The 14,925-nt window shown below is 36.9% G+C and overlaps 1 protein-coding gene across 2 annotated transcripts in view; it reads left to right on the top strand.

The window, feature by feature from the left end:
- The window catches only part of HSD17B4 (hydroxysteroid 17-beta dehydrogenase 4), a 57,540-nt gene that overhangs the window by 14,890 nt on the left and 27,725 nt on the right, over positions 1–14,925 (top strand). For both annotated transcript variants that reach the window (XM_064642619.1, XM_064642620.1), the window contains exons 11-17: positions 148–276; positions 7,031–7,137; positions 7,827–8,060; positions 8,491–8,542; positions 9,853–9,924; positions 11,203–11,306; positions 13,580–13,645. In XM_064642619.1, coding sequence (XP_064498689.1) covers positions 148–276; positions 7,031–7,137; positions 7,827–8,060; positions 8,491–8,542; positions 9,853–9,924; positions 11,203–11,306; positions 13,580–13,645 — 764 coding nt within the window. The remainder of the gene's footprint in view (positions 1–147; positions 277–7,030; positions 7,138–7,826; positions 8,061–8,490; positions 8,543–9,852; positions 9,925–11,202; positions 11,307–13,579; positions 13,646–14,925) is intronic.

A 14,925-nucleotide genomic window follows, 5' to 3' on the forward strand; every position in this document is an offset into this window, starting at 1 on the left:
AAGTAGTACTGGTGAGTTACATCAGAGTACTTAGAACCTTTCCCTTGTTGCAGAATCTTGAAAATAGTGACCTCGATGAAAGTTATCTAAAGAACTGAAAAGTTTCTTTGTTTGTTACTGAACTCTTTGGCTCATGTTTCCCATTAGTGCGCTGGGAGCGATCCTTGGGTGCTATTGTCAGAGGAAAGAATCAGCCAATGACCCCTGAAGCAGTGAGAGATAAATGGGAGAAGGTGTGTGACTTTGAAAACGCCAGCAAGCCCAGAACCATCCAAGGTAAAGGAGACTTCGAGAGTTGGGGTTGTTCAGCCTGGAGAAGAGAACGTTCTGGGGAGACCTTATTGCAGCCTTCCAGTACTTAAAGGGGGCTTATAAGAAAGAAGGGACAAACTTTTTAGCAGGGCCTGTTGAGATAGGACAAGAGGTAATGCATTTAACTAGAAGAGGGTCAAATTACATTTGTTGTAAGAGAGAAGTTTTTTACAGTGAGGGTTGTGAAACACTGACACACGTTGCCCAGTGAGATGTTGGATGCCCCATCTCTGGAAACATTCAAGGTCTAGTTGGACAGGGTGCTGAGAAACATGATTTACTTGAAGATGTTGCTGCTCAGGGGAGTTGTAAGGGGGTTGGAGTAGCTGACGTTTAAAGATCCCTTCCAAACCAAACTATTCTTTGATTCTGTGTGGATAGTTTGGGTAAGCAAAGCTTAGAAGAGAATGCTTTCCTTTCAAACATTTGCTGAAACTTCACTTCAAAATCTACGGAACCAGTGCCTTCTTTTGTAAATGTGTAACATTAATAATCTACCGTTTCAGTATGGTCAGATCTTTCTAAAGAGTCTTTTGTGTTCTTGCCTATAGAATTAAGACATAATTTTATCTTTTTTTAAGAGAGGAGCAACATCAGTGTTATTGTAAGTATTACAGTCAGACTAATGATAGTGTTTTATTGATTGCACCTACACACAGGCAGTAACAGTGTAGTAGAGAGATTGTGTTTTACTTTTGGTCCTGAAATCTTGGTTTTTGGTGAACATTTCTCTACCAGAAAGCTCTCTGGTTAAGAAGCAAAGAAGTTCTTACTGTGCTTTGTGTTCCTGGGTCACATCACCCTTGGCTGGTGACCAAGATGATTTTCAATGTTGTTTACTCTCCTTATTCCTTGTCAGCATTTAAGTATGTGGGGTAGGAGGGAAAGAGGCATGCTTATGTACAATGTCAGTTGAATTTCAAAAATACTTAGCTACACAGTAGATGTTTAAGGTCTTGGTTCTGAAATCCATTAGGACATTTTGTTAAAACCTTAGGGATATGTTTTTAGGTGCCTAAAGTAAAACTAGAATAGGATACACTTTGTCCTTTCCCTTATACGTTGTCAATGGAATGTAACCGTCCATACAGTAGTTGTAGATCACCTAACTGATCTTTGACTTACAGATGTCCTGTTTTCAAATGTATGTGAGTTTATACATGTCCTCTGTTCTGCTATGGAATGGTATTTATAACAACATAATTCCAGCTTTATAGCTTCTGATCTGTTCTGCAACCTGTCACATGTGCTGTGTTATTTTTATGGCTTGCTAGCAGAAAAGTGTTGCAGAGAAACAGTTGTACGTAGGAATTTCTTTCCAAAATTGCTTCAACATTATGTATGATATTCCTCATCTACCACTTGATACTATCAGGAGAAAAAAAAATTGGATAAGATTTTGAACTTCTGAAGTTAATATGCTTACAGTACAGCATAGTAGGTTTCTACAGTCAGGTAGTTACGTTGGCATGAGTCTTCCATGCCGTCTACATGCCTTAGCTTCTGTTTTGTTATGAACTTAGCCAAAATATGGCATCAAACCACAGATACTACCAGGCTGAATAAAAACTCTTGCAATTATTTGTTGTGAGAATCAGCAGAAAGGTTGAGGGAAATTCTGAAGAAGTTAGCTGATTTAGTACTAGTAAAAGTTTTTTCTACTGCCAAAGTTTCCACTTTCTTGCTTGAAGCTATTTGACTGTTAAATAAGGGAAACTAATTAGAGTACTTGCATTAAAAATTAAAAGTTACAATACCTAATATCTACAAGTAAAAACTCTTCCTGAAGATTTCATTGATTTAAGTAATTTGATGTTGTGAAGAGCATTCATGTACTAAACATTATGTCTAATAAAAAAACCCACCAAAACCAAAAGAGGAATTAGAAAGATCAAATTAAGTGTGATACAGAAGCTTCTCAATATGTGGTGCACAGTGCAGTAGGTTACAGTTGCAGGTTGCACTGCATGTTGGTGTGTTTTCTCCTTGCCTCCACAGTGTACTACTTGCTCTTGTGTCGTTGTCTGATTCTTCCTCTTGTGGAAAAGGAATCAGAGTGTATTGTGATATAGGCAGAAGACAACCATCCATGTCCTGCAGACTGTATACTGTATACAGCATTCCATAGTATTTATTGCACTAGTTAGTATGTTTACTTGTTTTGTTATGTAGGGAAACAGTTCATTGTGTCTGCTACACATATGAGGCACTCTGTCTCAATTTTTATCCTCAATTGTGAAGATGTGAGCCAGTTTCAGCTAAATCTAATATTTTAGAGGTCTGTAATCAGCTCTTGGATTCATGTGCATTTTTCATTCTCTTAGAAGCTATCAATGTACAGAAAATAACTTGACTTCTGGCACATTTCAAAAGCTTATTTCTGGCATAGAGCAAACTAATGTAGAACACATAGAAGCTGTGTATATATGTGTGTATACTTTGTGTGTATATGAAGAAAAAATTTCCATAAGAGGAAGAGTTTCAATATCAGCTTTCTTCATACGTTTTTAAAAAGGGTTTAAACGCTGATGCTGTTTTCTCCTTTGTTAAGGGATATGGTTCATATGCAATGTTCCCTAGTTGGAAAGTGAGAGGAATACTTTTGGAACAAGTCAGCCTTTGTCGTGATTATTTTCAACCTTTGCTCTACAGGTTACTCTTTTCCCGCACTCTGCTAATCATTTGCTGCATAGTAGCAGATCATTCTGGGGTGGTGGACATTTAAGGTTTTAGAGTTCAGTGGCAGTATAACAATGTAAAAAATACCGCTATACCAATACTAAAATAATTATGTTAATTAAAAGGTTTCCTACTGGGTTTCTTTCTGCCAAAATTATACCCCTTGGTATAATTATATATTTCTTGGATCTTAAAAAGAACCTTCCTGAGCTTGTGGAGTATTACAAAGTAAAAATTGTCATTGCTGAAACATTAATTTCAGACATCCTGTGTGTTTACTTGGCTAAACACTCATATCCCACTCTGTGCTTCCCTCTTCATCTTTTACTTGCAGTACTCAAAATTATTGAAAAATAAAGACATCCTTATCAGTGTCCAAACTTCACTTATCAGTAATTTTTAATGTTTTATCTTTCTTTTTTGGTAATCTCACATTACATTGTTAACTTATAACAATGTATTTGATCATAACCTTTGTACCTCTTAATGCAGTAATCTAATTTACTGTTTCTTTGAAGGTGTAACCCTGCATGGAAGATTCATATCTGCTAAAATATTACTGTAAATTCAACACCATACTAGTCCAGTTTATTATGCCAGGCAGCAGAAGTACAATGAAGACTGAAACAAATTAATATGTTGACTACTCATTTCAGTTGCATGCTGCTATACCAATGCCTGGAAGATGAAAGCAATATGTCAGCACTGGAGTTCTTAACTGGAAAAGTTATGTAACATAGTAATTCAGGGAGGGGAAAAAAAAAGAGTTTTTTTTCCCCCTTATTAAAAAATAAAAACCAACAACAACAACAGAAAAAAACCAGCTTTGCTGCCTTCTATTTGATGATGTTCTAATAATTTGCTTAAATATTTTGAGGCAACCAAAAGGAGCAGCATCTTAAAAGTAGCTTTGATGTCCAAGGCTGAAATCCACCTTGAAATATAAAGAATAACATTTAGTTTTTGCTGATACCTCTCAAAAAGTTTGGGCCTGGAACCACAGACATATCTCACACAGTTAATGCACAGACATATCTCACAAAGTTAATGTCTGTCATGGAGATAAAGAAATAAACCCAGGAGTTCCTGAATGTTTGAAAATCAGTAAATCTGTTACTAAATGGTTCTGATACGATGCAGGTCATGTGCTGTTGCTGATTACAAATGTAACAGTAGGCCAGTTTGAAAAAAAAACCAAAATGGGGCCTTTGACATCAAGAGCGAAAAACACCATGTATACATTTCAAAAAAAGATAGAAAGGAGGGCCCTGGGAACTACTGACCTGTCAGGCTGTGAAGAACATGGAGAACAGGGAGGTGATTTGAGACAGCCAGCATGTCTTCACCAAGGGCAAGTCCTACCTGATCCACCTAGTGACCTTCTATTGATGGAGTGATTCCATCAGTGGACAAGTGAAGAGCTATGAATGTAATCTGTCTGAAGTTCTGTAAGGCCTTTCCCTCAGTCCCTCCCAACATCCTTCTCTCTAAATTGGAGAGAGATGGATTTGATGGATGAACTGTTCCATGGATGAGGAGTTGATTGGATGGTCACAGCCAAAGGGTAGTGGTCAGTGGCTCAATATCCATGTGGAGATCAGTGACAAGTGGTGTCTCTCAGGGACCTGTATAGTGAACAGTGCTGTTTAATGTCTTCATCAATGACAAGGATGGAGGGATCGAGTCACCCTCTGCCAACTTGCTGAGGGTACTCCAAGCTGAGTGATGCGGTTGACACACCAGAGGGATGGGATGCCATCCAGAGGCACCTGGACAAGCTTGAGGAATGAGCCTTTGGGAACCTCGTGAGCTTTTACAAGGCCAAGTGCAAAGTGCAAGGTGCAAGGTACTGCACTCAGGCTGGTGGAACAAGCACCAATACAGGAGGAAGGCATCAGAAACATCCCTGCTTGGGGATGGACTTGGAGATGCTGGAGGGTGAACAGTTGGACATAAGCTGGCAATGTGCACTCACAGCCCAGAAAGTCAGTTGTATCCTGAGGTGCCTCAAAAGGAGCATGGCCAGTAGGTCAAGGGAGGCAATTCTGCCCCGGGAGGTCTCTTCTCCACCTGGAATATGATATGCAGCTCTGGAGTCCTCAGCACAGAAAAGACAGAGACTTGCTGGAGCAAATCCAGAGGAAAGCCACAAAAATGATCAAAGGAATAAAACAGCTCCCCTATAAGGAAAGGCTGAGGGAGTTGGGTTTGTTCAGTCTGGACAAAAGAAGGCTTCAGGGACACCTTATGATTGCTCAGAACTTTCTGAAGGGCCTGTTGTCGCAGGGCAAGGGGAATGACTTTAAACCAAGAGAGGGTTGATTTAGATTAAGTAGAAGGAAGAAGGTTTTTTACAATGGGGGCTCTAAAACTTTGGCATAGGTTGCCCAGAGATGTATTAGGTGCCCCAAACCTGGAAGCATTCAAGATCAGGTTGGACAGGGTTCTGATTTAGTTGAAGGTATCCCTGCTCATTGCAGGAGGGTTGGACTAGCTGACCTTTAAAGGTCCCCTCCAACCCAAAGTGTTCTATGATTCTGTGATCTCCTTAGTGTTCAGCCAGAAACTAACCAGCTCAAAGTCACTGGACAATTTTATTGTCCTGTAATATCATACATTCTGGAACAAAGACTCCTTGAAAGGAGATTGTAGCATTCTGCACCATTATTAATTTACAGGTCACCTTTATGGTGTTGTTGGTCTTAGTGTGACATTTCATGTAAAATGCATGTTGTTAATCTTTGGATTTCACCACTTAGTATGATCATTAGTTCCTCCATAGAAATAGGTTGTGAACATGCTAAGTTGAGGAAACATTTAGGTTTACTTGGAGGTCAAACCTGTATTTTCCTGTGAAGGTTTTAAAGCAATATGAAGCCTTCATTTGGTTCATGCAGAAAAGGTAGAAATAATCTGTTACTTCTGCTAGCAGCTCAGGTATTTCTCTTATTTCTCGGCCTTTCTTTTATTCATTTAATGGATGAACAAAGGTATAAAACAGATTACCTTTTAAAGGGTTCTTAAAAATTACAAATCTCGTTTTGCACATTTTCACATTATGTAAATGTTATAACCTCATGTCATATTGTGGCAGAGCCTGCATCCAAAGAGAAGGCTTGTCTTTGGCAGGAGAGGTGACAGCATGTGTTTGTTTCTTGGATGTTCCTTTTTCTTCACAAGATTCAGGCCACAAATAAAACATGGTGATTCTGGCAGTGAGACTATTAAATAGCAAGAGATAGTTTAGAAAATCAGAATTCTACAAGAGGTCATGCAGTACCTTGCACAACGCCCTATTTAGGGTAGTGCATGATGGAGCAATACAGTGTTAGTCAGGATAGGCACAGGGGTTTTGAAGTGGAGGGAAGTGACTCTGGGTTAAGGTCGTTCAATAATGATTTTGCACTCCTCTGATATAAACACATTTTTCTGTGCATGTTCTCCTCACATTCTCTTTGGTTCTTTCTAGCATTTAATATTGATTTTAGCCATATTGAGCTTCAAAGAAGAAGCTGTTCTTGATGGCCTACCTTTACCATAACCAACTTCACCCATGCATTATCTCACTTGTAATCTTGTCATTGTTGAGGTCTCAGACTTATTTGATTATCTGTCTGTCTGTCTATCTGTCTGATCCAGAAAAGAGGGTAACAGCCAGGAGATTAGACCTGCTACTTGTATTGGAAATAATTTTCAAGATAAGAAAAGCAGTAGTAATTTTCAGATGTTTGCTTCTCAGATGGTTGAAACATATAGTGCTCTTTATCTTCTCCTTAAGACCTTCAGATAGGTGTCATGATTGACTGGTGGGTACAGAACTGATGGAACTGGTGTAGAAATCACTTGTCCTCAACTTTTTTAGAGATACTTGTAAAATGCAACACTATGCTTGATTTGCAGATATATATTTATCGTGTTTAAAAATTAATTGAGAAATCCCAGGCTGTATCTTTCTTGCTGGTGTGTTTGTTGTGTGTCTAGCTGGAGTGTCTCGTTTAGGGATATTTATAAGTGTATTTTTTTCAATTCCTTTCTCTAGAGTCCATAAGTGTGTTGAGTGATGCTCTAAGTCAGATAGAGTCTCAAGGGAATGTTTCTATGAATTCCACAAGCTCTGGATCAGTGGCCTCTTCACCTGTTGACACGGTAAGTACATCTGTCTAACAGATGCATTCAAAGCTAGGTGAAAACCTCGAGCAGAGAATATTGTGTTGCTGATCAGCTTCTCCTCTTGCTTGCTGTCTACAAAAAAGAAAGATGAGTTTTAAACAGTGAAGTGAGGAAGTAGAATAAGAAACATCTCCAGGTTCCACTCTTTATTTTTCTTAATGATGATTGGAAAACTTAACAGCTGCATAGACTGGATAATGCAGAATCTAAATGCTTATAAGTGCTTTTGAGCCTCTTTAATTATGATATTTTTCAGAAAAGGGAAAGGGCTTGGACATTGTTGGGCAGTGTCATTTTGAAGTACCTCCTTCTCTGTAGTACTCTTTCCTTGTTTCAGTCTTACTACGGTGTTAATTATTTCATTTGTGGTTTGTTTTAAAAAAGGTCTTATGCACTTCTGGAAGTGCAGTTGTATGAAGTTATACTACTTACTCTTGAAGTAAATTGCTTTCAGCAAGGCATAATGCATTACACTTGGGTTGCTTGTATTGTAACAAATAAATTAATACTTTATGGTGCATTTAATAGTCATACTTTATGTTTACATGTGATTATAAAGAAAATGTTTAAACATAAAGTTTGTTTGATATGAGAATTACAGAAAGAGTGCAAGTTCAATATCAACTATTTTAAATTTTTATTTTATACTGACTTTTAATTTCCAGGCAAGCATTGTTGGCCGTGAATTGGCTACCAACGTGTATAAATACACTCACTTAGAGCCTATTCTGTATGCCCTTGGTGTGGGAATGTCAACTAAGGATCCTGATCACCTAAAATTTCTCTTCGAAGGAAGTGAAGAGTTCTGCTGTTTACCTAGCTTTGGAGTAATTCCTGCTCAGTCTTCAATGTTTGATGGTGTTCCTTCTCTTCCAGGACTAAATATTGATCTCGCAAAGGTATGGAAGAGTTAAGTAGCTAATATTGTTTGTCTCATATAACTAGATAGAAGGTGAGTTAAAGTAGTATTTGTGTAATATTATTATGTTCCTTTTGTTCTAGAAATAAAAATACAGTGTTTTTTATTCTTAACTCCTAAGAAATAATTAATTTACTTCACTTGAATAACATATGTCTTCCAAAGATAATACGGCTGATCCATTTTCTGTTAAATTTTAGTTCGTTTTCACTGTGCTTTTTCTAAACCACAGAAGTTTAAAACTTTCTTTGAATATATTTTGAGGATGAAGTTAGAAAAACCAAAGAAGAGCGCTTTTTTTTTTTTTTCAATTTTCTTTGCTCTGAACACTTTCTGAAATAACTGTTTATTGACTTGAGGGAGACAACAATATATTGATTGACGTTAGAGCCCTGTCTTTCTTTACATAGATGCTACACGGTGAGCAATATCTGGAGCTGTATAAACCGTTACCAACCTCAGGTCAGTCCTTTTGTGATGCTGATTTGTTTTTCCCTATGACAACAGTTCCCGTAGCCATATTGTAAATGGTAAGAGGGAAGCTCTATTTCAAACTGCATTATTGCATATTGTTTTTACAAGGAGTCTGGGAGACGGGAGGCAAGCTGTTGTTTAATTGAAGGAATTCTGAAACTGTGTCCTTGGGATCATGTGTTGCTTTTCTACAGTATAGTTAGTAAAGTTTGCCTCATCTTTCATATAATAAGCAAATATACTACATGCCTATATTATTCATATAATTTGATACTTTTCATTCTTTCATTAAGGTTGTAGCATAAAACTTCTGGGATGTTTACCTAAAAATTCTTCAACACTGATTGCATCTGTGTGCTTGTAAGAGGATAAGATTTAAAGTACATATGTAAAGAACAAATTGACATCTCAACAAGGAGGCTAAAAACCAATTACTTTTCTTCCCCTCAAAATTCTTAAGGTATTAGTTACTGCAGTAGCAAGCTCTTTTCACACATGGCTTTGTTTTCCCAAATTGCAGCACCCAAGAAATGCTCTTTAGGCTCATTGAAGATATGTATGTGTGTGTCTGGATTTCTTTGCTAGTAGTTTTTTAAAAATTAGATTTTCAAGTGTATAGAAGAATGAAGTGTCACAAAATAAAAGTCACAAATTGATGGCAGAATTTCTTGTTGAAACAAAAAAGAGATCTGTGAAAGTTATATTAACTTCAGAGAAGTCTGATAATTAGTAATAGGTTGCCAGGACTTCATAAAGCTTTTTATTTTTCATTCCATAGGCTGGTTTATAAACAGATGTGGTTATATGTGTGTCTAGAGCAATAACCTTTTCAGTGACAAGCTTCATGAACCCCCAGGGCCAGGCTCTGAACTGAGCTTGTCTTCTACAGAACTGTGGTTGCCTTAGCCCTCCTGAAAGTTGGGGACAATCCTTAAGTGAATGGAGCTATTTTTGGAGTTTGAGTCTGAAATGTGATTTGTGTTTAGCTCCAAATGCATGAACTATAGCAAAATTCTGTTCAAAAAACTCCCCACACTTATAAAAAAAAAACCAACCAAAAAAACCCCACAAAAAACAACACAAAACCCCTTCACATCTGCAAACAAAGATTTGCAAAGATACCCAGACACTGGTATTATAATCGTGATGATCGTGATTACTATGATTATGATGATGATGATGATGATAATAAGGATAGGTAAGTAAGTCAGTAAGTAAGAAAGTGTAAAGAGGGATCTGTGAAGCTTTGTTCCTGAAGCAAGAACTTACAATGTGTGTGTGGTGTTCTTTTCTTACAGGGGAATTAACTTCAGTTTCAACTGTTGCTGATATTCTCGACAAAGGATCAGGAGCAGTCTTGCTAATAGATGGTAAAAAGGTTTATGATTTTTGAAGGGGATGCAGTAAAATTTATTAGGCTCCATTTTTAACTAGCTCTACTAATAACTGCCAGTCCTTCCACAGAAAAGACAGTTAGCTTATTAAATCTCAGTGAGATGTGACTGTGTAATTGTTCTTGGGCACTTAACATCCTGAAATAAGAACACTCTCTTCCTGTGTGGGTGGAATAAATAGTGCACTGTGAAAACTGATCAAAGTTCTTTAATAATAATAATAATAACACTTAGTCCTGCCTGAAGGCAGCCATTTTACATTCTACCAGCAAGGGTGTGTGTGTCTGCATGTTTGCATGTGTTTTGTGGAGTAGTTAAAGGAGTGTCTCCAGAAATTGATAACTTGTAGTTTTCATGATTTTGCTGTCTTTAGGTGTGATTATACCAAGGTCCTTTGCAAAATTAGGCAGAAAGAGTAGGTTAATAGGCAGTGAATCTCTAAACACTGTTGACCTTTAAGTTCTTCAGTGGACAGATAAAATTGCAAACAGGTTTTTACTGACCATTTTTTCCTCCTAGCTGTGTTTTGTTTTCATACTGGGCTAATACAAAGCCTGTCTGTTTCTGCAACATGCAAAAGTTATTTTTGTGAGCAAAGTCTCAGTGTTTTTGAAATTTCTTCTGGAACTGGAAATGAACATTATTAACAAACTATGCTATAAATTTCAGTCTTAAGTGTAGGGGAGTGGAATAGATATGAACTGGAAATAGGAAGCTGAATCTCAATTTAGTGTAAGGAGTCTACTTTGTTTGGAAGAGGGAACAGGTAACCTTAACCTCTGGAAGTCTTTTTACACAAGATACTAGTACCACTTTTGTATGAGTTCATAATCTGTTTTATTCACTGGGTATTCTTAATAGCTTCTAATATATCATATTTTATGGTACAAGTCTATCATAATTAAATAAATTGCTAATGTAGTGTGAGATGCTGAAATAAATCTATTTTCAGCACTCTGTTGTCAAATAATTTTAGCACCTTGAATGTTATCACCATTTCGATAGTTCATTTTTTAATTTTAATGCTTTCATATAGATAAAATTCATTATGTTATTTGACAGATCATTAGTCTTCCCTGGTCAGGAAGTGACTTGCAACAGTGCAACGTGAAGGTGTGACCATTCCCCCTTCAACTGTTAAAATGAGCTTTGTCATGTTTGAATCTGAACTTGTCTCTTGTAAGAACACATGCAAGCTGTATGGAAAAGGAGATTGAAGACAATATATGACCTTCCTCTTCCTTTGTCTTCCAGTGAATACCTATTGCGGAAAGGACCTAGTGTGCTATAATCAGTTCTCTTTGTTTTTTGTTGGAGCTGGGGGATTTGGTGGAAAACGAACATCAGAAAGGGCCAAGGTAAATTCTCACATATTCATATTTAAAAAAAAAAAAAAAAAAGTAAGAACTTATGTCAGCACTGCAAGAAAAATACTTGCTATACCAACCAGGAAGGATAAACTAATGTTTAGGTGGTGTGGAAGTAAGAACTCAAGTGGAATTTAAATACTTCTGTTCGCTGGAGAGCCTGAGTGAAAAGGTACTATTCAGGGCTTGGGAAACCAGTGGATTTGTTTTGACAATTAGGGAGAAACATGAAGTAATAAATATACAATGGATTAGATATTCCTACATTCAAATATTTGTGATTACAGACGTGGAATATCTTAATGAAAAGCAGTGTTAGGTTTGAACTTGCAGTTTCTAGAAAAGATCTCTAGGTGTAGCTCTTTCTAAATCTATGTGTTTGCATGGAAGAGGTATAAAGAGGAAGAGAGAAGTAGCATTATAGTTTGGAGTTGAACTTCTGTGTTTTGAGAGGGAGAGAGCACGCATCAAGCAATATCACATGAACATGTAGTGTGTATGTCCAGATACATCAAGCAGCTATTCAGCTACCTGACATATAACCTTTGTCTCCTTCAATACTGTGTTTGAGGGTAGTGTCAGCTGTGACTGCATGTTCTCATTGTGAACTAGAGCCCTGAGACAGTACAGTAATAAACAATTTAATAGAGTGTCTGTTAAGGCCAGTATTTTTTAAAATATATAGTGAAATACCTAGGTTTATACATCTGAAATACTGTGGGTAATGTTCTTTGTGATTTTTGCATGTAAACTTATAGGTTTTTTTACTTAAATGTGTATCAATTATATAGAAGTTTTATCATACGTAACTCTACAAATCACATCCTGAAATGCCTGTTGCTTCAAAGAGAAGTGGGAAAAGCCTCTAGTAGTATAAAAAATTCACAGAATATTACTACAGACAGTGGGGAGAGGTCTTTGAAGGAATCCTTAATTCTTCTGCAGTCAGATTTTATAATAGTGTGTGTTAAAATATCCCAGTGGTTCAAAGGAAAGGTAACCAACCTATAGTGATGACATCAATCAGTCTAGTGTAGTGCCTTGGCACTTTTTAGTTAAACATTTAGGCAACTGCAACTTCTTCGCCCTATTTAGTGAAGTATGAAAATGAAATTATCTTACATTTTAAAATATGAAGGATACCTGTTTCAGGCAACAGTCCCTCCTGTGATAGAAAAAAACCCAAAATGTAGTCTCATTAAGACAATGCAGTGCTATAGCAGTTTCAACAGAAGCATCTGCATGCCAGAGGCTAGTTTCAAATGGTAAATTTTCATGCTTTTTCCTTGCAAACCTTCCCAGTTAAAAAGAGTTCCATGTCCCTCTGTGCCCAAAAGGAATCCCAGGCTGATCAGACATGTCTCTTTGTCAACTTACACTTTCATTGTATTTGCAAATTGTATTGCAAGTTAAGAGGAACAAATTTCCAAGTGAAATCTTTGATGAGCAACATGTTATATAAGTCAGGACTCTCCTCTTGAGATGAAGTTTTCTTAACCTACTGGCAGAGGGCACACTGGCAGATTATTCATACAGTGGGTAGTTTTAATGACTCGGTAGGTCGGGTTGAGTTTCTTTAATCCAGCTGGAAATAGATTGGCAAGCCTTTCTTGTTTTGGAAGCATGTTTAAGTAATGTTCTTGTTATCAGGCTGATAATATGTAAGTCCATTGTGGTTCTCTGAAGTGACAAAAGCAGGAGTGCTGTTACCCACTCCACCCAAGGTGTTCTTCTACCCAAGGAGTGTCTTTGCTGTTAATAAACAGGAAAGAGCTTTTGCTTTTATTAAATATGAAACTACATAGAACTTGGTTTCTTTTGATTTCTTAAAGGTGAAAAATGATGAGTCCATGAGTGAGGTGGTATATAATTTTGTTAAAGTAATATTTTAAAGGCTTCATTTTAATATCTGTGTTCCAAAGCATTAATATTCAATGAGACAACTATTTTTTCTGAGTGAATAATTCTTACTTGAGGTTTTTTGGGTAGTTTTGAAGAAATTTTACCAAACTCATCAGCTGTAACATGTAAGGCAAGATCTGATGCCTCAGGATCACTACCTATGTAAAGCTAAACTTGATGGCAGACTTTTTCTGGACTAACATCTTTTTTTTTATTTGTCTGTAAAAGTAGAAAGGGTAGGAGGAACCTTACCAGATTGGTGCTATTGTTTCTTTTTGTACATACTTGACATATTCTGGCATTGGGTATGAATAAAAGATTTTTGTTGTGAAATATTAATAATACTATTACTTTTTCTTTAGTTAACAGCAAATCCACCAAAGCGACTTCCTGATGCTGTAATTTCTGATGTGACAACATCTGATCAGGTAAAGCTTTGTATGCTTTAGGTGTGGAAATGTTTGTTTGGTTTGGAGAAAGGAGTCTTAAATGATGTTACTTATAGTTTGGGTTTTCTGATGTACCTCAGGTATTTGTATATATATGTTTATGTGTATATGGGTGCATGTGTATATATTTATACAGCTGAAGTTTCTCCTAGCTTATGACAGTGTGCTCAATGTATGAAACATTCAAGAATGTATAAAACATCCTTTTCTTAAGACTGATGAAATTTGTAGTGTTTTTATTACAAATTTTACATAGTAGGAAATTAAAATTTGTATTCTGTTATATGTCAAAAAAAAAAAGGCTGAGACTTCCTGAAATTTACAGCCCATGGTGCAAACACATTGTGACAAAAAAAAGAAGTGCTTGTAGTTCACAGTTTTGAAAAAGTTAAATTTCTGTATTAGGAGGAGTCAGGGAAACCTGAAATTCTGACAGGTACCTGTCCAGGTATGTTTCATCTGTCTGCATTCCCACTGATTCACAGACATCTACTTTCCAGGGGAGAAACCTGAGCAAAGAAATGTAACCTCCACTCAAGGGAAGCATAGCAGATGTCAGACAAATAGGAAAGGAAAGTCTGGAGCTACCACTACTAAGACACTGAGTAGTATTTTCAAAAGCAACTTAGTCATGGCAGGATGCTATAGCTTTCAGAGATGAAATTAATCAGCATTAGCTTAACTGTGTTGAGTGTGGTGTCTGCTTAGCCTCTCTCTGATTATATACAGAGTAATTAAGTCCATCTGGCTGATGCCTGTGCTCGAAGTCCAAGTTAGCCCTACCCATTTTATTAGATAAAATACCTCATCTCTAATTGCCTGGTAGTTTTAAAAGTATTTACTTTGAATGTTGGAGCCCTAGTTCAGATTCTCCTGTACATGATTATATTGTAATTGATTTCAGGCCCATCAATTTTCACAGGATATTTATGATCCCCTTTTTCTTACAGTAATCTTAGTGTCTAAGCCTTAAGCTCTTATGTCTGGAATTGTTATTGTGCATAAAATGTTACGTTCATGAGATAAAAGAAAAGAGTAGTGAGCCTATAATGCAGCAGTTGAAAAACTTGGCTACTGCAAAACTGATGTTTGGAAATAAAGAAAGTAGATGAGATTAGCCACTACACTTTTAAGACCTACTCCGACATGTAGATATATAAAGAGAATTCCTCTCCAGTTAGAACTTACAGGAAACACAACCAATGGACTTTGATAATTGTCAGAAGGCTGATCTGCCAAATTATTCAGTAGCATCTATG

This window comes from Pseudopipra pipra, chromosome Z (genome assembly GCF_036250125.1).
Source record: "Pseudopipra pipra isolate bDixPip1 chromosome Z, bDixPip1.hap1, whole genome shotgun sequence".
Classification (NCBI taxonomy): domain Eukaryota; kingdom Metazoa; phylum Chordata; class Aves; order Passeriformes; family Pipridae; genus Pseudopipra; species Pseudopipra pipra.